The 24,403-nt window shown below is 40.4% G+C and overlaps 3 protein-coding genes, 1 long non-coding RNA gene and 4 other non-coding genes across 11 annotated transcripts in view; 4 read left to right on the forward strand and 4 right to left on the reverse strand.

Moving 5' to 3' along the window:
* Positions 1-3,281: 3,281 nt before the first annotated feature.
* On the reverse strand, positions 3,282-11,713 carry gmeb1 (glucocorticoid modulatory element binding protein 1). Of its 2 annotated transcripts, none has more exons than XM_068332731.1 (10): positions 11,461-11,713; positions 9,883-10,072; positions 9,746-9,798; positions 9,500-9,615; positions 9,185-9,288; positions 8,554-8,702; positions 7,766-7,891; positions 7,536-7,673; positions 7,127-7,249; positions 3,282-5,812 (listed from the first exon to the last, which is right to left on the reverse strand). In XM_068332731.1, exons 2-10 carry the CDS (start codon positions 10,008-10,010, stop codon positions 4,932-4,934), a joined length of 1,818 nt encoding a protein of 605 aa, XP_068188832.1. In that variant the 5' UTR covers positions 10,011-10,072; positions 11,461-11,713; the 3' UTR covers positions 3,282-4,931. The 2 variants fall into 2 exon arrangements, with proteins under 2 accessions (XP_068188832.1, XP_068188831.1); XM_068332730.1 differs by having other exon boundaries at positions 7,127-7,264; positions 11,461-11,711.
* A 219-nt stretch (positions 11,714-11,932) lies between these two features.
* On the reverse strand, positions 11,933-12,066 carry LOC137607927 (U11 spliceosomal RNA). Its single transcript, XR_011038089.1, has one exon. It is a non-coding gene; the product is annotated as a U11 spliceosomal RNA (small nuclear RNA).
* An 869-nt stretch (positions 12,067-12,935) lies between these two features.
* rab42a (RAB42, member RAS oncogene family a) lies at positions 12,936-17,877 on the reverse strand. Its single transcript, XM_068333066.1, has 2 exons — positions 17,587-17,877; positions 12,936-16,423 (listed from the first exon to the last, which is right to left on the reverse strand). The coding sequence occupies exons 1-2, from the start codon at positions 17,799-17,801 to the stop codon at positions 15,982-15,984; spliced, it is 657 nt and encodes a 218-aa protein (XP_068189167.1). The 5' UTR covers positions 17,802-17,877; the 3' UTR covers positions 12,936-15,981.
* A 478-nt stretch (positions 17,878-18,355) lies between these two features.
* LOC137607185 (uncharacterized) lies at positions 18,356-20,156 on the forward strand. The gene is made up of 6 exons (XR_011037963.1): positions 18,356-18,424; positions 18,942-19,002; positions 19,255-19,308; positions 19,490-19,541; positions 19,754-19,826; positions 19,994-20,156. It is a non-coding gene; the product is annotated as an uncharacterized lncRNA (long non-coding RNA).
* On the forward strand, positions 19,047-19,183 carry LOC137607916 (small nucleolar RNA SNORA16B/SNORA16A family). The gene has a single exon (XR_011038079.1). It is a non-coding gene; the product is annotated as a small nucleolar RNA SNORA16B/SNORA16A family (small nucleolar RNA).
* On the forward strand, positions 19,565-19,693 carry LOC137607922 (small nucleolar RNA SNORA44). Its single transcript, XR_011038085.1, has one exon. It is a non-coding gene; the product is annotated as a small nucleolar RNA SNORA44 (small nucleolar RNA).
* Positions 19,859-19,932, forward strand: LOC137607929 (small nucleolar RNA SNORD99). The gene has a single exon (XR_011038091.1). It is a non-coding gene; the product is annotated as a small nucleolar RNA SNORD99 (small nucleolar RNA).
* A 26-nt stretch (positions 20,157-20,182) lies between the features above and the next one.
* The window catches only part of ctps1a (CTP synthase 1a), a 46,238-nt gene continuing 42,017 nt past the window's right edge, over positions 20,183-24,403 (reverse strand). For 2 of the 3 annotated variants that reach the window (XM_068332751.1, XM_068332753.1), the window contains exons 6-18: positions 24,052-24,135; positions 23,758-23,838; positions 23,528-23,679; positions 23,304-23,436; positions 21,990-22,078; positions 21,814-21,908; positions 21,627-21,689; positions 21,258-21,301; positions 21,092-21,188; positions 20,957-21,012; positions 20,779-20,875; positions 20,550-20,694; positions 20,183-20,475 (exon numbers count right to left, since the gene is read on the reverse strand). In XM_068332751.1, coding sequence (XP_068188852.1) covers positions 20,391-20,475; positions 20,550-20,694; positions 20,779-20,875; positions 20,957-21,012; positions 21,092-21,188; positions 21,258-21,301; positions 21,627-21,689; positions 21,814-21,908; positions 21,990-22,078; positions 23,304-23,436; positions 23,528-23,679; positions 23,758-23,838; positions 24,052-24,135 — 1,221 coding nt within the window. In that variant the 3' untranslated portion in view covers positions 20,183-20,390. The remainder of the gene's footprint in view (positions 20,476-20,549; positions 20,695-20,778; positions 20,876-20,956; positions 21,013-21,091; positions 21,189-21,257; positions 21,302-21,626; positions 21,690-21,813; positions 21,909-21,989; positions 22,079-23,303; positions 23,437-23,527; positions 23,680-23,757; positions 23,839-24,051; positions 24,136-24,403) is intronic. The other variant, XM_068332752.1, reaches the window with a different exon arrangement.

Consider the following 24,403-nt stretch of genomic DNA (forward strand, 5'->3'; position numbering starts at 1 on the left):
TAAGGGAAGGCAGATAGGACGCTTCCGTGACTGACAAGGTGGCAATCCCGCCTCGGTGTGTGTAAACAAGAACAGCGCTATCTCCCAGCCCAATGACAGGGTTAACACCTCTGTTCATGAGCTCCAAACGTCGCTCAGGGCCCCCACCCCCACCCCTTCACTGTCAGCTTGTCAAGACCCGGGACCCTAACCCCTCATGCTACTGCTGTACACCAACAAATATGGCAGAGGGAGGTATGGGGGGACACAGGCTGCAGAGGACTTATTTTATTAGTCCTATTTTCCAAGAAAAAAATAAATAAATCAGACAAGTTTGGATTTTTTGTCTGTGCTGTTATCAAAGCAGCCCTCACAACCACAAATCCCTTTACACAAGTTCAAATGGAGTGTTTTTTGGAGGATACAGTTGTCTGGATTGACAGACCAGCAGCGGCAGCTCAGCTTCTTATGTCTGTAGTTTTAATAATGTCAGACAGATACAGGTTGTCCATTTCATTTGACTTATGAGTGTCACGTATTTCTCTAGTACTGTATTTGGTGTTTTAAAGTATGCAATTTTGACCCATGTTTCACCTTTAGTAGTTAATCCAATGCTCAAATCAACTTGAGGCTAACATGAAAATGATTCTGAGCAGGTATAAAGGTGAAAGGAGGGTGTAGAGAAATTTATCCCCGCGGGTAACATATATTGTTTCCTGTATTTTCAAAATAAGATTTATTTGTCCTTAATAAGATGTGTTCTGCTTCCGTAGATGTAGTATAAATGAAGTGATCAGTTGAAACATATGCTCAGTCCATCCATTCTCTGGGAAATCTTATGTTTTGCAAGCTCAGGAGGAGGTTTGATGTCCTGTCTGACAATGGGCAAGCTGCAGGTCAACAGTTCATCACAGGGCTGGCACATTTAGAGAAAACCCCTTAATGCACCAGTTCACCTATAGCGTAGGCTTGTGGTCTGTGGGAGGGCAGAGAGAACCCGGGGGGAAACCTTGCAGAGAGGCAACAGTGATAACCACTGTGATGCAAAGTGCATTCAGATACTGAAAGGTGAGGTATACTTTGACTAAATGTAGAAGGCTGGCATTGTGATGATGATAAACTGATACTTGTTACAAGGCAATACTTGTTAATATTTAAGGTTGGATTTACGAAAAGCTGAATTATCACATTTCTCCCAGCCATTTTCTGCAAAGTTTATTATTATTAGTTCCGCTTCAAACGGTGACATAAGCAGATAGTGGCTACGTATCTTAGCAGGTAACAGAACCCAAACACATTATTCTTCTTAGTTTTCAACTTTAATGCCACTGTCCAGAACAAGTATTTAACAATAAAGTTCAGTTCAGCATCCAGTCTGAAGGAGTAAAACATCACTGTGCGACAGGCTTTGACCAATTGCTAAGCAACAACAATGTGAATGTCATTGTGCTTTTTGTTTACAATGTAGAAAATAGTGAAACAGCCTTTACTAAACTTGCATATTCTATTAGTGTGTTCCATCCAGGATTGCCCACAAGTTCTTCAGCTCAACATTCAGTTTCCTCAGGTCTGTACTCTCAGATCTGTATGTGGTGACACATGAATGACTTCAGTTACACCTGCCCTATTCACACTCACATGTGCATTCAGATTGTCAAAGACCAAGATTTGTAAGGGGTATGAATGAATGAATGAATGAATGAATGAATGAATGAATGAATGAATGAATGAATGAAGGAATGAAGGAATGAAGGAATGAAGGAATGAATCAACCTGCATTAATAAGGCGCTTAATCACATCAGCTGACACTTCAAAGCTTTCACAGACACAAAAACCCAACAGAACCCTCCAGAGCAAGCAAAATCGACAACGGCTGGGAAAAGCTTCCTCTTTGAGGAAGAAACTCCAGGCAGGACTCAGACTCTGGAGGGTGGCCGCCGGTTGGATGGAAAAGAAGTACAATGTGCATAGGGTCAGGGCAATGGAAAGAGAGAGAGACAGAGAGTGGCAGATAGAGTTTCTGCCTAAATGAATAAATACACGGTCATAGACAGTCTTATGTCTAGGGTGATTTCATCAGGGAGACCTACCGTGTCTCTACTGTGAGAGCACAAAGAGACAGCATATCTGCTCTTCCATGAGAAGCAGGGTTAGAAGGATCTGAAAGAGAGAAGTGATCCCAGCCCCAAGTCATGACTGTCACATACTGTTACAGCAGAAGTGACCAAACTCAGGCAAACTGACTAGGTTTTTTTTTGTAGAATTCTGTTCATAGTAAAAACAAAGCAAAAAAAATGCAACCAAAAGTTCTTCCTTTTTTACTTTTAAATATATTTCTATGATAAAATGAGCATGCAGGTAAGTTAGAGAGAACTGGCGTGTCAGAATACACCCAATATGACAAAACAGTTTGGTTGGTGAAAGAAATATGACACTCAACAATCTCTTCCAAATTTGTTTCAACAGCAGATGGGACTTGCTTGTAATTCTGAAAGCCTCGAGGCAAATTTTCACCCAGAGACAACAACGATCCTTAAAATTTAATATAACAATATTCACCAACAGCTGACACACTTTGCTCAGGAGCTTCTTTTTCTCCTCAGATCATACTGATAGCGATGTCCTGCCTATAAAGTTTAGTGACTACAAGGTGTTGCGCCCACGTGTCTGGTCTCAGGATAACTTGCTGTAGCCTCGGGGATCCTGACAAAATATCAGTCTTGTTGGTCTCAGCAGTCTTTCAGTCCTTTATGATTGGTTGTTGTGGTGGCTCCTAATTTCATCTTGTGCATTTATGAAACACCAGTCTATAGTCAATGTGTCCTATTTACTCAAACAGACTGCCCTTTCCTCCCACACTGCTCGATGACCTCTGTGGCTCAGTTTCTCATCCATATTATCAGCTGGCCTCCAGCAGCTTCAAATTCAGCTCCTGATGTCAGATCATTTCCCTGTGGTACTCCACGCCTACTCCATTTCAGCCCCTTTGGTTTGTGCGTGTGTTTGGGTTTTTTGCCTTAATAAGTGAAATCCTCTCATACAGCCTCACTGGGAGCATGAGGAGCCACAAATGGAGGGAAATGTAATAACCGGTGCCCTATCAGAACAGCTGAGACTCCAGGGAGGACTGCCCATCACAGGTAGCCCTCACTGCAGTTTACATTACACTATAGAATGCAATATGCCCGACGCATGTCAACGTCTAATACAATATATCCAGCTGGAACCCTCTTTGCCAGTTTTAGGAAGTTGTGGGATGAATGAACAGCGCCCTCTGGTGGATCACAATGACACAAACACAGACTTGTTATCATTTTTAATCCGATATTAAAACACACAAAGTCAGTATGCAAATATACTCATTTGTGGAACTAAATTACAGGAAATGCACATTTCTTCGACAAGCCTTGGTTGACATGATTTACAGTCAAGAGCATAAATTAATTTCTGTTTGAACTTTGTACTGAGAATTCAGTTAGGCAACTAATAAATATGATACTACAAGTATAAAATACGGGCATACCAAGTTTCACAAGAAATGTCTGTACTGTATATATTTTTCATATGTAGACAACTGGTACAGCAGCTCAAATGATTTATCAACCAATATTAAGTAATAAATGAATAATTGAAAATGAGTGCATAACTGATTCAATTCCAGAAAGGAGTTTTCCTTCAACTATGCACAGAAAAAACACTGCACACCAAACTGTGTGGCCATAACCGCAAGAAATGTTTAGAGAGCAGGCATTGTTGCAAACATCTTTCCTTGGTCCTGAAAAGGACAACACAGTGCAAAAAAACAATGCAGCTTTAACGCTATACTACAACACAACAGAGTGCAAATACACCCACCTCAAATGACACCAACACTGTTACTGGTAACAAGTCAGACCACAGCAGCAGCCTTGGCTTCCAGCCTGATGCTACTGAGTCAGAATACAAGGATGTGATGAGACTAACCATCAGCACCGTCAGGAACCCCACATGAAAGATGTGGTGAATTTCCTCCTGTTACTTGTAGAGGCGTGACAAATAATTCCTGGAAACTAAAACTTGGGTGTCTTCACAGCTTTGGTCGTGGTTTCTGTTTATTTGAACTACATCAAAGTCCCTAAGGGAACTATGGAGGCAACTGATTCGCTGTGGCAACCCCTGAAGGGAAAAACCGGAAGGTAAAGAAGAAATCATGTATGTTGAATGTTTAAACATAAAGCCATCTCGAAACCAATACTGAAGAAGATCTTAAATTCTCAATGCTTTCAATTAAATTTAGAGGTCAGCTAAAGCAATGTAAACAGTGTATGCAGATAACACAGGAAGAAAATACTTAAGAGGGAACTGTGATTTTAAAACAGATTAAAAGTTATTCAACCAGGTTTTGGTGCAGCGTCACACAGTTCCCTCATAGCTCAGCAGGTAATTGAGCAGGGGCTTGAGTTTTGGTAAAGTCTGAACTATAATTTCTTGTTTAAAGGTAAAACTGAAAGTGGGTGCAACCAAAATGTCAAGAAAAATCCATAATCACTAAAACGGAAATGTGTGCACCTGAAAGTGTTTGATTATCCGACCTGTAAAAACTCTGACATTCTCACATCATGGTAATCACTATTACCACAGCCAGAAAAGACAAGCTATAATTACAAAATATGTGACCCAAGTCGTAATAAACCAAAAACATCATTTATATTTAAATACAAAAAATATACAGTACATCCTAAGTCTTTATGCTTCCTTGTTTCAATAAAAAATTTTTTAACAAGTGTAAATGTGCAATTGTTAATGTACAAGAACACAAAAAAGTGCCCCAATGCTTGGTGTCTGGCCAAGGCAAATTGTGGATTTTGTGTAGTTAACAGATAGATAGGATCTACAGATAGATCCTATCTATCTGTAAGATCTGTGGCAGCTGAAGCCCAAACCTGGTTCTGATTCTCAAAAGAGGTGTGTTTCATTTGACCGTGTTTTCTTCCTGAGTACTATTTTCTATCACCACAATCTGTACATTTGACAACTGTCCACTAGCGTCGAGCTGCAGCCCCTGAACCCCTTCAGTCTGACCCTCCTGCATCGGGCACTGCGTCTCCTCTACGCTGGTTGCCATCGTTTCCTCTTCGCTTGCTGCCATCGTCACCTCCATCCCAGTCTGGACCACCATGGCGGTCCCGTCTACGCCTGACTCCCCGGTCAGCTGCAACTCCATCACTCCTACCGCTTGCTCCATCGGCGAGGGGTTGATCTCGATGACCGTGTGCTCCTGCCCAGCTTCCGCCTCACCTTGCATCATCTCCTGCTGAACCAACATGGAGCCTTCCACCACCTGGCCTTCTATGGGCACCACCTCTGCCCCGGCAGCCTGTTGGCCTAAGTGTACCAGCTCTAAGGGGCTCACTACTGTGCCCAGCTGGCTGGAGTCCTGCACGGCGGTGGTGGTGCCTACGAGTGTGAGGCCAGATGACGGGTGCAGAGTGATGGTATCCGCCTTTCCATCTCCAGCCACCATGTAACGGGTGAAGAGCTGTGAGCCAGCAGGGAGCAACGTGACTGTGTTGGAGGACTGTGCCAGGGTGGCAATGGGAAGGCCTGTCATGGTGAATGGCTGACCCATGGACGGCAGGGAGATGGGAGAAAGAACTGTGAACTGCTGCGGCTGCAAGGTGGCCTGCTGGTTGACGGGGGAGGTCAGGAGGGTGGTGGTGGAGGCAGGCCTCTGGAGACGAGGTCGCTTGGTTTGCCGTTTGGTTTGAGTTTTATTTTTGGCAGGCTGGGGGCAGGATAAAAGAGCTCGCAACTGCTGCTGCTTCTTCTGTTCTTCCAACTGCGCCTCCAGGTCTACAAAAAAGTAAAACACAAGACTGAGAGTGAGGGCTGAGAAAACCAGCAGCTGATTAATAAACATTTCACATTCACTGGCTTCTAGCTGGCTGTTTTCGACAAGATTTTACACGTTGTATATCTGTTTAGATGTCAATATCAATCAGAGGCGCTGAACAGACTTAAACAACCAAACATGAAGTCCAATCTCAAAATAGTCACAACCAATTCAATAAAATGCCACTGGACACTCAGACAAACAAGTGATTACAGGCAAGTTCCTTCTTTTATTTAATGAAACTCCAAGAGTTCTGCGCCTGTGCTTTTTCATTAGCATGTAAGAATGCCAATCATATTAATCGGACTAATTCACAAAAATATATTCATTCATTCATTTTCTGCCACTTTATCCGCCGTAGCGAGTCACTGGGAGCTGGAGCCTATCTCAGCTGGCATAGGGCGTGAGGCGGGGGACACTCCAGGCACGACGCCAGTGCACCGCAGAGCCACACACAAAGACAGACGAAAATATATAATTATACGTATTTTGTATATATATATATATATATATATATATATATATATATATATATATATATATATGTGTGTATTTTGTTCCGTGACCTGTGAAAGTAGAACAGTGGTTTGGAAAACGAATGAATAAATGTACGAATGTATTTTAGTGGGCAACAGAGAGAATCAGAATATTAAGTGTATTGTTTTTGCACACGTATGAATGCATCCATAAATTTTTTGTTGGGATGGATTTGATTAAATATCAAGGCAGATTTGTTTACAAAAGAAGAGTCAGGATCACTTTCTTCAATATTGCAAGACAAGGTCTGTTTCAAAATATTTTTACTATTTCATGACATTAAAGCACAAACAATGAACGATCATAATCCAGATAATCATAATCTGATAGTTTAAAAATGGCTCACTCAGAGGCATTCAAACAGATTTCATGTATCTTGGAAAGGTAAGGAGCTACATCGACACGACAAACAGACGCAAAATCAAGTTTTAGTTAGTAACTCATGAATTGATGATGAACGCATGATTCCAAATGCTAGCTGTTGGTTTCCAGAGTTTAAATAATTTTTAGAAGAAACATTGCAGATGTCTGGTTTGCTGCCTGTTAAAGGCCAAAACTTTTTATGCAATATTTTTTCCATGTCATTTGCATCAGTACAAATAAACACTCTTATCTATTAGCTCCTCAGCTGGCCCGCCTGTTAAATTTAGAACTCTGTGTGGCCCATCGATCAGCAAGTTTGACCACACCTGAACAACACGCTCTCTGAGGGCTTGCTGGGTTTGGTTTGTACTTACTGGTGAGAGTGTTAAGGATGTCCTCCTGGCACGGATCTGTCTGTTGCTTTTTCCTCTCCAGGATCTTCTTTACTGAGTCAAGCAAGCCGAACACTTGGGCAAGATTACTGAGCACCGCCACCTCTACCAGACAGGAATCTGGGATCAGTGTGGCAATCAATCAAAGGGTCATTGGTCAGTCCGAAAAGAGGAACAAATTCAGCTGTTTAGCTGCACACATTCACATGTTAAAGCACAGGTACAGTAGATACAGTCATCATTCTGATGTCACTTTCTCACCAATCAGCTTCCAAAGGCAGCTGAATTTGTTCTTTCTTTCCATTATTTTCCGTTCATGCACCTTCTAACAAGCCTTAATCCTGGCATAATGTTAGCAGCAGCAGTAGTTAACAGCATCATTGCTTCGTACCTGTGTCCTGTAAGGCAGCCGTTTCCCTGCGCTGCTGCACACCGTTCAGAAGCTCCAACAGCTCCTTGCTGATGTTGGTCACAACTTCACCCAGCAAACCCACATCGGCAATCCCCTTCCAGAAGTTCAGCGTGTCCTCTGTGGACGGGCAACACGCACAAGTCTCATTCGCTGTCACTGTGATTTCCAACAGAAATGATCGCTGTGTGGGGATGAGCGTTCTTTGTGACCTGAGATCTCACTGGATTCTTTCTTCTCTGCAGACTCCAACGAGATCGAGCTCCAGTCCGCCTTCCCACTCAGAGCCTCTGTTTTGTCGTCACCACCTACACCGCCATTACCCAGGACCACCTGAGCTGCAACGTGAACAAAACGACAAACATTACGTTTGCCGCCTGCGCATTTGGATGTTGAGGGTCACAGTTTAAAAAAATGGGAATGTCAGCATAAGTTTGGCAGCTGACCTTTGAGTTTTAAATGCTAAATGTTTTAAATCTTTTGGATTTTATATTGTTAGGAGAAAAAAACTATTAGAATATGGCGCATATGTAACCATTTTTAATAAACAGTTCAATGAGAACTGTGATTTTATTTCAAATATCTTAAATATTTAAACGAATATGGATGCTTTTTGTCAGGTGGTCCAAACTGACCTTTTACTATTATTGTTATTATTATTGTTTATGGCACTGATATTGTGAGGAGGAGGAGGAGGAGGAACAGCAACTGGAGAAAGATTTAATCATTATGACAAAAGAATTTCATACAGAGAAGGAGATCTTTCTAAAACCAGCTGGCATAAAAATGCCACACTTCATTCATGATGTTGAAAAAGCTTAGATTATTTAACAATTTAACCAAGATGAAACTCGAAATACTCGTACAACCTAAGCTTGGGGACTGGTAATTTAGTCAGACAAAAGATTGATAAAGTAAAATCGGAACCTCTCATATCTGACCAGTTGCTCAAACCCTACTTGGTAGATATCATACAAGCCATGACCTGTCGTTTTCTCACCGTCAGAGGATGTCGACGTGGAAAGGCCGGTACCATCAGGAGGGAACCGTGTGTTGTTGATTAAAAGGTCAAACTTGGTGCTGCGACATGTGTTGGTGCACAGCGTGCTGTGCTGGTAGAAGTCTAGCTGACCGGAATCCATCATTTTTCTGGAAGGCAAGAATTGAGCCTTTCAAATCAAGCAAACACCGCTGACATTCAACCACCAAGGAGCCTGTGAGGTGCACCAAAAATATCAGTCCAGATTTTGCTTCAGCGGGTTCATTTCAATATGACAAGTTTAAAGTTGTTTCTGCTAAAGCCGTAATATAATAGTTACATAATATTATAGCACATCATTGCACATTTACACATTCAGCAGACATTCAATTGAGTGGGGTTTTTTCCTACAATCTTCTAAGAAAACAAATCCCTCTAAAAAAGGGTCTTAGCCATGAAAAGGTTCTTCAGGTCCAAAAATACCAAACATCTTTAAGAGATTATAATAGCTCAATTTTTGTCATGTCTCAGTTTGTGTCAGGCCATTACACAGTACAGTTAACATAAACACTGTTATTGTAATGCTCTACTGAGCAACCAAGCGTCAGCCAAAATATTGAAATAAAAGGTGACCTTTAAAAAGTCTTCTCACCTCAGCATGACTCCTCCCATCCTAATGGCTCTTTTCCAGTCTTTCAATGTAGCCTTTCCAGAAATATGAACAAACTGCTTTGGGCTAATCAGCTGGTCTTCATACTAATGAAGAGTTGAGGTCATTTGATCACATGATGAATTTTCCAGTACACACAATTGATATCAAGTAACCTTTTAGATATGTACTGTAATGTCGGGTAAAAATTGTAACATTTGGAACTCATTTATATTCAAAACACAAGTGTAGATGTATAGACTTTACAAACCAAAAGTGAAATGGTGCTGTTTCAAAATGGAGCAGGTGAATACCAACCTTCACACACTTTACATTGATTCCTGGGCAGACAAATTTCTTCACAAGCAACACAGCTTTACTGTCGCCACATGTTATTGGACAGCCGAGCTCGACATCATCTGCATCAGGTTGTTCTAAATCAATGAAAAAAAATGTTCAGAACTTATTAACGTTTGGACACCTAAACAACTGTGATGTAATCTGCTGCTTGTACACAATACTATATATTTTAAGTGATCCAAACACATTTTGACAATGTCCTACCTGTGTGGGCTTCAACAGCTATGACAGCTGCATCTGTTTCAGCAGATTCCTCTCTGTAAAGAAAACATTTGATGTTTGGTCTTACAAGCTGAACTCTAATGGCTCTCAATAATGTGTCAGCTTGCTCCATTACGTACCCAGTGGTGATTGTCTGGAGCTGTAGAATGACCTGAGTCTTATTTGGGTCATCAGACTCTTCCTCACCCTCAGCCTTAACCATCACTACCTCCCCCATGGAGACAGTGACCTCTTCAGTGGTTGCCATCACATTCAGGTTGATCAGTGGGGACCTGCTTTCATAGAACAGCTATGCAGCAGTTTATTCATCTAATAAAATAAAATCAATAGAAACTGGTGAGAAGCTTCTTTTTTTTTTTTTTTCTTTTCTTTTCGGGACATCATCCTGTAAGTAAAGACACCAAAAACCAAAATGCCTAATTGTTTAGTTGGGAATTGTAATTTGATCATAAAAATTTAAGACTAATACCTCACAGCTTGCACAATGGAATAACTGGATGAGGTCAGGTTATAATAAGCCATTAAGTAACTTATTTTAGTTTATTCAAATTAAATTTATTGATCATTATTTTTGTCCTTATTTTACCTAAACTGAGCTACTAAATATCATAGAGTTTTGTTCTGACCCCCACCCAAAGATTAACCATGTAAGTTATTATAGCAGATGGTAAACCAGCATTGCTAGCTACTTTAGGTCTGCTAATTAACAAGATATACCCAATTGATTTTATTAGCCAAAATGCAAACAATTTCTCCAAATTTAATTATTTTGTTGTTATTAAATTCGGGTATCACAAGCTTTCCAGCTATTTTTTTTTTTTTAAATTGTGCAACGCAGTCACATGAACTAGCATAGCCAGTTAGCTCATGTCAGATAACAGATTTTATTCCCACGCAGTTCCTGTAAGCTAACATAGTATGACAACTACTATGACAGTTACCACCTGACTAAATAAGTCTTTCTAAAAAGAATATTGTTGAATTTTTTTTGTGATAATGCTGTCTGCTCATACAAATAATAATAATAATGATAATAATTTTTTATGTTATTTCAGATATTAATTTCCAGTGTGCATATATTGTCTATATTTTTAGCAACGAGTTCATTCACAGACTAGAAAACTGACTAAATTCGTTGTCGTTCAAAGTGGCCCGTTTTTTTTTTTAAAGTGTTTTTTAACTAAATAAACTAATAATTATATTTTGCGTTGTTTCCTCAAAGTTGGAGTGTTTAACTCATCCACAGTAACTTTTGCCTTCTGACTGCTTTTCCCGCTGACATCCGAACAGCTACTCCGACAAGACTCGACGGTAGCCATTGTGACTAACGCAAGGGCGTAACTTGACGTGTAGGAAACTGGCCAATAATGTAAACTACACTGACGGAGACGGGTTCAGCATTGCTGTAACCGTGTGACGGTTACGTGCCGCTTGTCTCTGAACCGTACGTCCTTTCGTAACTCTGCATTTTAAGACTCCGCTCCCCCTCAAAATGACGTCTCCCTGTGCGGCAGCACGTACAGCAAACAACGGCACGGCGACGGCGTTACCCCTCCATTCTGTGTGAGCCTGGCTGGGTGTACCCCCTCGGTAACATGATCCTCCCATAACTAACAACTAATATTGTCATAAGATCGAGTGATATTTTACGTATCAGGGCATTTTTAATCACATGTTTAAAAATAGCTTGTCCTTACCGTTTTTTGGAGAGAAACGCAGCCCTACATTGTAGAGCTTCGGCGCATGCGCACTTCGCTGCTGTGGCCTGACTTCCTGCTAAACAGCGTTTGGCGCTCTTGGAAACCATGAAAACCTTCTGCAATGTCATTTTAATGAAACCCACTTATTTATGTTCATCCAGTAACACCGCTTGTGTTACAGTTGTTCTGTACTCATGCCAATTAGGCTTATAAATCCCGAAATATTGGTTTTTATGTAGCGCTTAGTGACTTAAATGAATGAATACGCCAGTTTCGCTGTATCTTTCACGTACAACTGTTTAAATACTTTAAAAATAAAGATCTGAATCTACAATTAAATTGAGGCTTGCGTTCAGGTGATGGTTACTTTTCTTGGCTTTCATGTAATGATCGTTAATAACATTCTGTTTGTAATGGTCATACTTGTTATTAGTTTTGAATCAGTATTATTCTTTGGACAATTGTCAAGCGGGACGCCAGGACGATCGATCACCGGCTGTCCCTGAAGTAAAAATTTTGCTTCCGAAATCTCTTGATGGCGATTCCGCAGGAGCGATGACAGCAGCCACCGCTCCTGTGCTACACATAGCAGAAGCCCTTTTTAACGTAGCCGCTTGACGTCCCGCTCTGTCTTAGGCAGTAAGATGCTCTTCACTCATGGTCACAAAATATCATTTATCTTTTTAGTTAACTCGCCTACTGTTTTCCATATGATAATGGCAGGTAATGTTTCGTCAGTTATCTTATTATTGAAATAAGAAGATATTTTAACCTGTAGTTTTGACCAGCGAAGAGGATGCTGGGTAAATTATAGGCGGGGAGGTCTAAATGTCTTTAAGCTCATTGGTTCGTCAGTCCCGCAGCAGGTGTGACGTTCAGTGCATGTGGGGAAATCGGTGAATACTGTACTTGGATAATATCAAATTTACACTGAAGTGAAACTGTCATACCTCATGTTTTTTCAGTTAAATAATTATCAGAATTGTTCTGCATTAATCACTAATTACATTATAATTTCTGTATACGTATTCTACCTCCCACAGTATCACATGATGTATATCTGATGAGAAACAAAAACCGGTGTGCTGTCGCTCATATAAATCGACTGTAAGGCCAGAGAGTGTTGTGTCCTGGAAAAAAAATAAAAATGTATTTCTTACTGGTTTAGCCTTTTCCTAATTTGACGTAGCTGTTGTAATATCTCACTTTCATTTAATATATTTAATCAGAACTCAATTTACTCTTGATTATGCAAAAAGTGTCATTGCAAACTTGGAATGATCCCAGTAAAAACATGGTGTCAAAGACATAGAACTCCATCACTTTCCACCCTACCAATTCAGGTCAACATGAACCTCCTTCATTCTGTCAGAGGAGGGTGCCAAACCCTAGTTAAAAGAGCCTTTCAAATACCCATTCCATCAAATCCAAACACTATTTATAGTACATTTATTTTTTTAACAATCAATAAATTCACATCAAATCAAAAGGGAACCCCTCACACATTATATATAAAATAAATTACATTTATTCCATAAAACTGAACAGGTTGTTGCTGTGTATTTTTACAAAAACCTATCAGTTGCCGATGTTATGACGCACTGGGTTGGTCTGGCCATTCCTGTGAAAAAAACACACGATAAATTTTGTAATTCAACCTTTTGAGAATTCACATTGTCTATTTCTCTTTTTTTTTGATAGTTACATGAAATGAACCAAGGTGAGCTAACAAAGGGACTGGTCTAATTATTCATTGTATCTTGTTTTTGACCTGTTCAGAAATGCAAAACCTCCAAGTTGTTGGTTTAAAATGGAATTGGGTGCAGTGACTACTTTTTAATGACCAACAGTTTATCTACCCTCCTGGGATATCGGTGCATGGTCTTGGACAATGCTGTTGGTTTTACTGTTTATTGTGGAAACGGATGGTGTTACCAAATTTGGCAGCCTCACTGACGACAAAACCCTTAAAAGTCATCATGGTTTGCAAGTTGTCATCCTGGAGTAGCTGCAGCATGCAGGTTTTACATGTACACAAGACAGAACATGAGCTCTAGAGGTATTATTGTTATATGTTTGAAATCAGGGAGAGCCCCTGCACCCAGTCTCTACATTAGATATCTTCTTTGCTATCAATCATATCATTGAATTCTCAAATTAAACATTGAAAAGATTGAAATACTTTAAGGTTACAGTAAGACAAAAGCTGAATTTGTCTGAAGATTGGCCACCATCACAATTATCGTAATTACACAGGGTGGGCATTGATTGTAACCAAGACATTTGCAATGTTACAAATGCTGTTGAGATTGTACTGAATATTTATTATTTAACACAGATGTGGACATAGAGGCCTATGAAACCGTTTGATGAGAAACATAATATCTTCCCCCAAAGTCAGTATTTCAAAATGTAATTTCTTCTTCTTGGCTTTCCATTCTTGTCCTTTAAATATAGTGAGACTGGTCATACAATGGTGATTTCAAATGTTACAAGAACATTTAGCTGATTTTCAAGATATGGCACCCATGCAACGGAGTTCAGCTGTGCTAAGAAAATGCTATGTTTAAATTTTATTGTCAGTGAAACAAAAAACATGTTCTGGTTTTACACATGATTATGGAAGCTCTACCTGGAAGCTCAGAATTTGAATCTCCACAGAAAATTAAAAATAAAGGAGTGGAACAAATGCATTGTGGTACATTCCTTTCCAAACAAGCTGCACACAGAAATTGTACAGTAGATCAGCTGAAGTCACATGAATGCAAACCTCAGAATTCATAATCTCTTGGTGTTTCAAGCGTATGAGTGTAAACAGTTGTTGTTGAATTTGCTGGTGAAAGGTGAGTGAGTGGTGGCAGGAGTGAGGTGTTCCTAGGAAAAGTATCCTATTGTGCACTCCAGCCCTTAAACAACATAATTATATGAACTGCAGTCAAAATCCCCCGAAGACTTCGAAGTATGTCTGTGTCACACATGCAGCTGACCACAATTGACTCCTTTATAATAGTATAATTAGTGTAATTGCAAATATCTCCTAACCATGTAAAACAAATATGGCAACATTATTTAGTTTATAAAATCAATGCAGCCAGTATTCTGAGGTTTGTATGACACTAAATCCAATCCAATCCAACTTTATTTAAATAAAAATCTTGGTCTTGAAAGTTAAGTGAAAATAAATGGTGTGAAGCTGGAGCCAGTATGTTAAGAAAGGGAGTAGGAATAAACGTCAAATTCAGTAGAATATAAAATGACAAAACAGGAAACACATCTAAAGCTCGCTTAATCTGCACTTAAACAGAAAAACTATTTATGTGCTATTATAGTTCCTGGCAAACAGTTTTATCACTGCTGTCAGTCAGCGTTCTGACATGATAGCAGTAACTGACATGACCTATACATCATTTTTTTCATCCAACTCTCAAGAGACAGCAAAATTTTTTTACAAAATATGCCCTCTGCAAACATTTTGTCAAGTGGGAAACAGGAAATAGAGTGAGGTGAAAATGTGGCAAAGACTAGTGTAGGCTGACTTTTCACAGGACTAAATAGAAGCTTGCCCTCTGACTCATCTGGGTGTAATATGTACACAAAATCAGGACATGTCCCCAGAATTGGATTTAATGAGCATCCATCATGGGCTCAGGCCTCAATGGAATATAATTTTAGTGAAATGAGTTTATACAGGAAACAGTCGGAGGTAAAATGTCAAACTCCTTTTTGTTCTTAATCACACACTTGATGTCTTTCTCCTGTTGCTGCTATGATACAAATACCTAAATGAGGCCACCTACTCTAATTCTAGGGCCCCATATAACTAAACTAGAAATAATCTCTCTCTCTGTGTATATACATTTGACAAAATATTAGTCATCTATTCACAGAATTATGAAAGGTTTAAGTTAATTTAGATTAAGTGTGCACACAGTTTACAGCAGTAGGAGGAGCCCATTGATTTAATATGGTGACACTCTTGTGTTGGAGTGTTTTGTATCTGTTCACAATTAAGTAGCTTTCTGTGACCTGCAGTTTTCATCTCTATAGATTTCACTTTTTTTTTTTTTACAATATTGTAGTTCACAAATATTGCAGGCAAAGCATTGCACAAATTATAACAGGTAGAAATTGATAATAGATGCGCTAAAGCAGTAAGTCTCAGTCCATGGATTTCTCTGTATGTTCAGTACATATAGCCAAGTCCATCAGCTCCATCAGCATTGCCTATACTGCAAACCCAATGACTTGATCATTCCTGCACGCTTTTGGCATTTATGAAATAAACAGGGCTCCAAACGTTCTTGCTACACCACATGAATTTAGAGATATAACTTGCCTACATACGCATTGAGATAAACATTTTACCCTAAATTTCCATGGGCACAAAGAAGCACAAGGTGAGACAGTGTTGGATGAGTGATGTCACAGAGTGCCAAGCCTGAGTGACAGAACTTAATGGACGGCTGTGAGACAAGGTGAGCTCCTGGTGTGACAATACAGTGTTTGGAGAGTTCTCAGTCAGCAGTGGCAGCCCTTTTCAGCGGTCGCAGTGGCTAATTCCACCTCATCGTCAGCTGGGTAAAGGACCTTGGCAGTGAGCCCACTCTTCACCCCGTCCCATCCATCTCGGGTGACGATCTCTCCCATCTTCATCAGCTCGTAGATGTCTCTGGTCAGCAACTCGAAGGCCCGATCAACATTGCTGTTGCACTTGGCCGATGTCTCCACATAGCGAATGCCCAGCTCGGCCGCCAGCTGCTCCGCCTCATCTCTGCTCACCTTTCGGTCCTTGTTGAGGTCACTCTTATGGCCAATGAGGATGTAGACCATGTGGTGAGGCAAGATGTGCTCACTCACCTCCTTGTGCCACTCCCTCACATGGTCAAAGGTCTTGCGATTGGTAAGATCGAAGACTAGTAGGCCGCCCACAGAGTTACGGTAGTATGATGTTGTGATGGACCTGGTGGGTAGATAAATTAATGATATGTTACTAATTTGAGGAAACAAGCAGAGTTACAGTTACATGTAAGATCCAGAGATGTTTTACTAAGTCCAACCAATTTTTAAGTCACATTCTCTATTACAATAGAAAATGTGAAAATATTTTTTGCAGTAACAGGCATAATCACTTGGTTGAAAACTGGAAACCTGCTGCCTGGTGCCATGAAGCTCTATGCAGCCAAAGATTAGCTACAAAATTAGTCAGTCTGGGATAATCTAAAGAACCTGCCAGGTTGCACCATTGCGCTAACAGGAAATCATCTTTCCTTCCATAAAAACTCTCTACTGCCAGCTTTTTAGTTATGATGTATACTTAAACATAGTTTGTAGCATCTTAAAATATGATTATATACTGTGATAATGAGTTACTTGTTACAGCTTTATTTTTAGTCCATGAAACAGTGGAAACATGAAATGTTGAAAATTGTGAGTGGATTGGATTCAATAGAAACAAATGAAATTTCCATAGGTCAGACAGTAAACATGGCAGACTTCCATTTATCCATTCACAGCATCCACATGAATATACAACAATTATCCACATTGTGGTTGAAAAATTGGTGTTTTATTTCACACACACACTTCTCATACTCAGTTCAAAGAGAAGTGGAAGACTTGAGTGTGGCGAGACCTGAAGGAAAACACCCTCTGAAGCTTGGGCTTCAAACGGGACAGCAGATGTAAGAGGAGAACTGCTTCTCCTGAGAAATTGTATTATCCATGACAGCAGAGTCACATGAAACAGCACAAGCAACAGGGTAGAAGAATGCAAAAGCAAGATGTGGGCACAGACCTGTCATCCTTGCGTTACCTTGGAGATAGTGCAGTCTGCATCTCGTGAATCAAACTGGGGCCTAAATATGAGGAGGCTGCCCATCATCCGTGAATGCATGCAATGGTGCACCTCGACTATTTATGTCAGTGATTAAATCGAGGCCTTTATTCTCTTGTCCATTTTCTCCACTTTCCACACACGAATTAAAGCATTTAAATTAGAGAAAATAACCTTATTTAATTTATAAGGACACCTTGTATTCGAGTCAATAAAGGCCTCTTAAATATTTAACGTCATACATGGTCGATGGATAATTCTAATAATTTATCTAAGATTTGGTATCTTACCTGAACCGCTCCTGACCAGCGGTGTCCCAGAGCTGGAGCTTTATTTTCACGCCGGGCTCGATATCAAGCGAGCGAGCATAAAAATCTACCCCGACCGTCGGATCCGCCACATCGCTGTAAATTCCGTCCGTGAAGCGTTTCAGCAATGATGACTTTCCCACCGTCGAATCCCCGAGTAAGATAATTCTGAACTGGTATTGCCACAAAATATCCATGGCATGACGAGAAGGGGGAAAGCAGCTGTGAAACAAAGCGCCGTGCGCGGCGTGTTGACATGAATGTGCTGCTGCTGCTCACGGAGAGACGCGGAGCACAGATTGATCGCAGCAATCATGTGATTTACTTATGCTCTACAACACGGCATGCTGACACTTTAAAACTTGCTGCTCCACAATAATACGATTGCACATTATGAAAGTCTCAGAGCGCTAAGTCGTACTGGAATTTTCAGCCTCAAGAACATGTTAGATAATTAACAGCAGGTTGCTGTCCGTGGTTCTGAAGTCGTTGAAAACGATTATTAAGAATGTTTTTCTTGGTTTATATGCCAATATATTTTTATCTGTGAAAAATATGTCCGCAGTGCAACGTTACAATACACGTGGGTGTTGGTGTCCGTTTATGTAAGTGACAATAAATAGAGACGGAAATGAAACCCCACTTTTTTGAAAAAATGAACTACAACTACATATCCCATCATACAATAGCACCACGTGACCTCGGCGGGTCAATCAGCGTCCTGTTATTCGTCGCGGGTGTATATAGTAGATGGGTATTTCTCTCTCGGTCTCTTTCTCAAGTTCTCCGCTCGTTGACTTGCACCTAATCCGAGATTTCGGTAAGGCCTCATCCAGTGCTCTGTTGCATATGATATGAATTTACAGAATTAGCCTTTAAGATTACTCTCTTTGTTTGTGATGACATACTACTGGATTTTTTCAAAATTGCAATTGTGTAAAGCAGGCTGGGTTACGCTCCACAAAATGCAACCTAGCCGCCACAGCTAATGCTAACATGTGGCGGCTATAGTTATACGAAGTCTGCTAGTTAAGTCGATATTAAGGTAGACACGTGACATTTGTCGGCGGAATTAACGCGAAGTTATTTTATTTAAAGGTTCGGCTTAAAGTAACCAAACTTAATGTTAGCCTAGCTTTCAAATGCTCACCACGTGGTTAGGTCTGGCAACGCTTGATCATTAGAATGCCCTGGTTTTTAACACTAGGTGTGCTTTAGTTCATCGCAAACTTGAAACCACGTCTTTTTTCAACCTGGAATCGATGTAATCTTAATTATGGTGCTGTTCGTAGTCCGATTCCGTTCCTAATCTAAGACCACATTTACTGTCTTTACAGGATCAAGAAGCAGTAGTTATCGTTACCAGACACCAACAATGGAAGCCTGTGTAGAAATCGGGTAAGTTTTTGAATGACTGTAGATGAAGACTATCCAGTTGATGGATCAGGCTCCATCGAAGCCGTTCATGCTCTCATGTAGCAGGGAATGGTCAAAGGGAAGCCGAGATGATCACTTTCACCGACGGTCGCTGTTCAGTTTGAAAATGACTGATTCAGCAACATTTAGGGGAAGGACAATTTCACCTTTATCATACCTTTACTTACCAAGCATTCCAAAGGGTGTCTAACGTGTTTCTCCTCTTTTCTGCAGGCATTGCTTAAGGAACCCAGGAACAAAATGCAGGAATGAAAAAATTCCATGCAGGTAGTTTGTTTTTTTCCCACATACCTTCAGTTGGCCCACACTGTACTGGCTGTGATGACACACTTGCCCTCACTGAAATTAGTCCTGATTGAGACAATTTTATTGACTGAGCCACATTTACTCTTGTACCCTTTTAAGAAACCTGGAACATATTAACAATTTTATTTATTTTTTTTTGTAGTTGACCCCTATGGTGGACCCCATCAATACCTGGATGAAGATGTCTCTTTAAGGTGACTTGTGGTGTTTTGAGTTGCAGCATGCTATCCTAAGGCCTGAAGCTTGTTGGTAGCACTGGGTCTCCAAGAGCATGCTAGAGAATCGGGTGGTCTTTGACTGCGGTGGTCTCTTCTGCCATCAGCAGCCACTCAGCTGTCCTACAGTTTCCTTTTGCTTTAATAATTTTAGTGTGCTATTTATTAATGTTGGATTTATTTTCCTGTAGGCACCTATCTATTCATGATCAGTGTGCGTTTTTGGACTGTTTCTTTGTGGCCAGTTCAACCCCCTAGTTGAAGGTATGTAAATGCATTAAATGCTTTGTTACTACTCTGATCAATGATGACACCATTTCAATATGAGGACTGTTGGATGAAGCTTGCGGATATGGGACTGAGATCAGCCCTTTTCCGTTTTGTTCCAAAAAGGCCCCTGAAGGGTACTATAATGTAGTTCTCATTCCCAGGTCTCGTTGTCAAGCAGCCCAGAAATGGTGATGGAAGGGGAACCCGTGAAGAAGTCGGGTTGTTCCAAATACTGGTGTAATTTAATTCTGAAGTGGCGTGTTTTTAAGGGGTATAGAATGTCTGAATTTTGTCACTAAAACCCAATAAAGTGTTAATGCAAGAGATCTGTCTGATATGCAAACCATTTTGTACTTTATTATATTCCATCCTCCCAAAGACAACTTGGATAAACTGCAGTTGATAATACATATTTACAATAAGGCCACAAATGCATGATGAATATAGCAAGAGTTTAAACTGATTCCTGAGCCTTAATGCAGTTCAAGCAGACACTTTCCATAGTTTTTGGTCAGGTTTCACTGCTGAAGGAATCCAACAAACTCTTGAAGAGGTGCCTCACTCACTGGGTATGGAAGGTAACTTCAGCTCCGATATTTCAGAGTCTGGTGTGCTGCTGCCGCTCCGATCACTGTATGTATCCCTGTGTTAGACATCAGTCAGTAACACTGATTTGAATTCAGCCTGCTACAATCTGACATAAGATCCATTTGTTACCGTGGCGACAGACGGCAGCCCTTCTGCAAGTAGCTCTGGAGCTTTCCAGCAGAGGCCAACAGCAATCCAAGATAGGGGGGTGATGGTTTGATTGGACGAGAGGTGAACTCTGGGTGATACTGCACCCCAACAAAATAGGGATGGTCTAAAATGGGATTAGATTTCATAATCTTAGAAGGTTGCAGCAAAAATCTTATCCACAAGAGAAAGCAGCAGTTCAGTTTCATACCATCCATCTCTATGACCTCCATTCTTTCCCCTTCAACATCTTGACCTACGAAGCGGAAGCCCTTCTCCTCAAAGTGACTCTTGAGCTCAGGATTAACCTGCACAAAACATCCAAAGATCAAACGGCCACACTGCTGTCATAACAGGTAATGCTGCAGATGAACTGACAGTCGATGTACCTCAAAGCGGTGTCTGTGTCTCTCATCCACATATTCTGCATCTCCGTAAAGTTTGCCTGAAAAAGACATGCAGTAAGCACGGACCACACCCAACAACAATATTGGCCTCAAACTTTATTGTTTTCTTCTCCTTACGTAATACGCTGTTGTGTGTCTTGAAAATTGTCCGTCTCTTCCCAAGTCTCATAGTTCCGCCCATCTGTCCGGGGTTATGTTCTGGCATATCGATCACCTGAGATGCATGAAATATGTCAATTAAGTCACATAAATACAGAATATCCTGACGTGAAAACAAACTTACCACTGGATGCTTAGATTCCGGATCAAATTCAGTTGAGTTGGCATCTAAAAAGAAAAAAAATATGTAGCAGCTGGAAACAGAAAAGGCATAAAAGACGCAAACTTATTTTGACCTGTCCTGTGAAGGGCTGTGGTGTACAATTTTACTCTAAAGAAAATAAATACAACCAGAATGCATTGCATTCTACAAGATTAATAAACACTGGCTCGTCTGTCACCCAAATTAGGTGATAAACTGAACAAAAGTGAATAAAAAGGCATTAAACGGAATGAAATTAAAACATTTCACATAATAGAGAAACCTTTCTTTAACATGACTATGCAATGCAGCACCAGTATTCTCAACATGGGAACATTAATATTACCGTACCTTTCCAATCGAGCACATTCCTGGCAAATTCACAGACCGCCAACTGCATCCCAAGACACACTCCTACAGGAACATTCTAATCAGTTCAACAGAGTCTCCACTATTACGGTTTTGGCTTTTTCAACAGGACAAATTAGAGAAACAACATCACGGCTTTAGTTATGTGATTCCCACGGCTATCCTGTACCTAGAAAAGGCTTTTTCTGGTTCCTGGCCCAGTTGATGGCGTGGATTTTTCCCTCAGTTCCTCTGACTCCAAATCCTCCTGGAACCAGAATGCCACTGAGAAGAGAGGGCAGATCAAATGTTAATTAAACAGCAAATGTTACATCCACCTTCCACTTAGAAGAGAAAAATGCTCACTCAGCACTGCAGAGCTTCTGCCACGCCTCATGGTATTTCACCGGTTCCTCTTGCAGCTTGCTTGGCTCCAAAGATGCCGAGTCTATATACTGAGGAGAAAGATGTCAAACTTTAAAGTGGCAGGTCCGAAAGAGTTAAAGACACGGCGGATATAAAAATCAAAGTTCTATCTGGGTCCTGCCTTAAATAGACAACATGCAGTCATGGTAATGTGCACTGAATCATTTATATAATGAATGTAGGACACTTTTGTCCTCATCCTTTCTCCCTCTAACGTCTCATGCATTCCATTGATAGACGTGGGAATGCAGATTCTCTTTAAAGAGCTGGTATTACAAGCAAAATCCAAACAAAAAGTATCAATGATGACCGTTCAGCAGATTAAAATAAGGATATCATAAAGTAAAAGAACATGAAAAATAGTAATTATTCTTCTGTTGTGTTCTTGGTTTATTAACTCCGTAGATTTGAGGGCCGTCAATCTCTATTAGTACCGGTATAAATGAAGCTGAATGTTTTGTTACACGTTAACCTTTAAATACGGTGGAGTTAAAGCAGAAAACACCATGAACTTTACATACACCAGTAAAAGTAATGCACATTGTACATTGTACTAAACTGCAGTGTGATGAAAGAGCAGAGAAGCACAAACAATATTCTGAGCATCATATTACTTCATACTCTCAACAAAGACATTTCTTTTATTTCAAGTCATGTTGTGAACATGACATCCGCCTTTGAGATTTATTTAGATTTATTTTGTTAAAATACTAGTCGTTTTCTGAAACAAAAGAGACATTACTGTCATAATTTAAAGATATAATAAAATCATCTTCTCCATTATCATCATTCACCAACTCAACATGTATTAGGGCCACAATTATAACATTCTCTTGATTCTGACTGAATTAATCATATTCATTATCATCACTTCCATTCATCTGTGTGGAAGCAGCAGCAACAGTCATGTTTCATCAGAGCTTTTCCCATTGTTTGATGTCTGACTCATTTCAGCGATGTCCTCTTACTGACCTTATTCCGTCATGACGGGAGAACTAAAATTAAACTCATCTTCATCTGTTGAAATACTTAATTTCTTTTGTTTAGCATTACTTTTTTTGAGCATCATGGATCACTCAGTGGCGAAGACAAACATTGGAATACCTTTGGATGAACATTTTTGGTTCAAGGCTGAATGAAAAAAGATTTTGTAAATTTTACGGCAATTAAATATTTATGTGACAAGGTCATCTGTTTGCCACTATTTGCACCCAAGTTGTGTTGAGCCTTGTGGGCAAAGAAAATTGTATTTACCTTAACCTCCAACTTATGGCTAATGGCAAGGGCCGAGTGCTCCAGTGCTTTAATGACAGAGGCATAGGAGTCAGAAAACTTGGTGTACTTCCCAACCAGGGCAATGGAGCACTGCTCCAACAGCCTGTCTGACCTGTGGAGACACTTTGATCAGTGAAACCCTGAGACAACAACTCAAACAGTACAGGGGCCGTTTTTAGTCTTTTCAGAATCCTGGGACTCACCTGTCAGACATCTCCTTCCATTTGGTCAACATTTTCCTGGGTCGGGTCTCTATGGGCATGTTCAGCCTCCGGCTCAGATAGCCCACCACACCCTGATTCTCCAGCAGTAACGGCACTCTGTAGATGGACGACACGTCGTGCACGCAGATGACCTGAGACAAGATGGCTCTGTGAGTTACTAGTAGCTGTTTCAACGATGACGAGGAGACAAATGGACCTCACTAATGTACCTGTTCGGGTTCTACGTGGCAGAACATGGAGATTTTTTCTTTAACAGAGGTCTCCAGCACGGTGGAGCAGCGACACATGATCTGATGGTAAAGATGAGACAAACTTTTAATGAGTAAAAAAAATGGGTTCTTTTTGTTATAGCAAACTAATCTGAACATTTTAGCACCGGCCCAAACACACAAAATTGCTCTACACATCTGGTACATACAGTGTCATGATGGTCCCCGACGTGCTTGCAGTGAACAATTTATTTGCTTTTATGGTGGAAAGGCCGTATAGTGGAAGTGACTCACCAAGTCAGGGGACAAACCCAACCCTCTCAGCTCTCTGACGCTGTTCTGGGTTGGTTTGGTCTTTTGCTCTCCTGTTGCACTGGGCTGGACAGAACACACACACGCACGCACATGGACACATGTTAAAACTGACAGTACAGAAAGTTTCTGCATCTGCCACATCCAACACGACTAAAACAGTTTCATTAAAAAAAAACACCTAATGTGGAGCCTTGTTTCCAAGAAAATGTATGATGACCTTTTTATGAGAAAGAAGTTAAAATGCAAAAGTTTTTTTTTTTTTAACAGAATGTAAAAATTGCAGCAAACAATTGAACTTGCATGTTGCAAATATCTTTGAGTTATAAGACAA

The sequence above is a fragment of the Antennarius striatus genome, chromosome 14 (genome assembly GCF_040054535.1).
Source record: "Antennarius striatus isolate MH-2024 chromosome 14, ASM4005453v1, whole genome shotgun sequence".
Taxonomy (NCBI): domain Eukaryota; kingdom Metazoa; phylum Chordata; class Actinopteri; order Lophiiformes; family Antennariidae; genus Antennarius; species Antennarius striatus.

Coding starts and splice junctions, on each gene's coding strand:
- rab42a (XM_068333066.1), bottom strand. CDS start 17,801: ATGGATATTTTGTGGCAATACCAGTTCAGAATTATCTTACTCGGGGAT. Junction 16,424..17,586: donor GCTGGTCAGGAGCGGTTCAG/GTAAGATACCAA, acceptor TCTACCCACCAG/GTCCATCACAACATCATACT.
- gmeb1 (XM_068332730.1), bottom strand. CDS start 10,010: ATGGCAACCACTGAAGAGGTCACTGTCTCCATGGGGGAGGTAGTGATG. Junction 9,799..9,882: donor CTCCAGACAATCACCACTGG/GTACGTAATGGA, acceptor TTTTCTTTACAG/AGAGGAATCTGCTGAAACAG. Junction 7,892..8,553: donor CACGTCGACATCCTCTGACG/GTGAGAAAACGA, acceptor TTCACGTTGCAG/CTCAGGTGGTCCTGGGTAAT.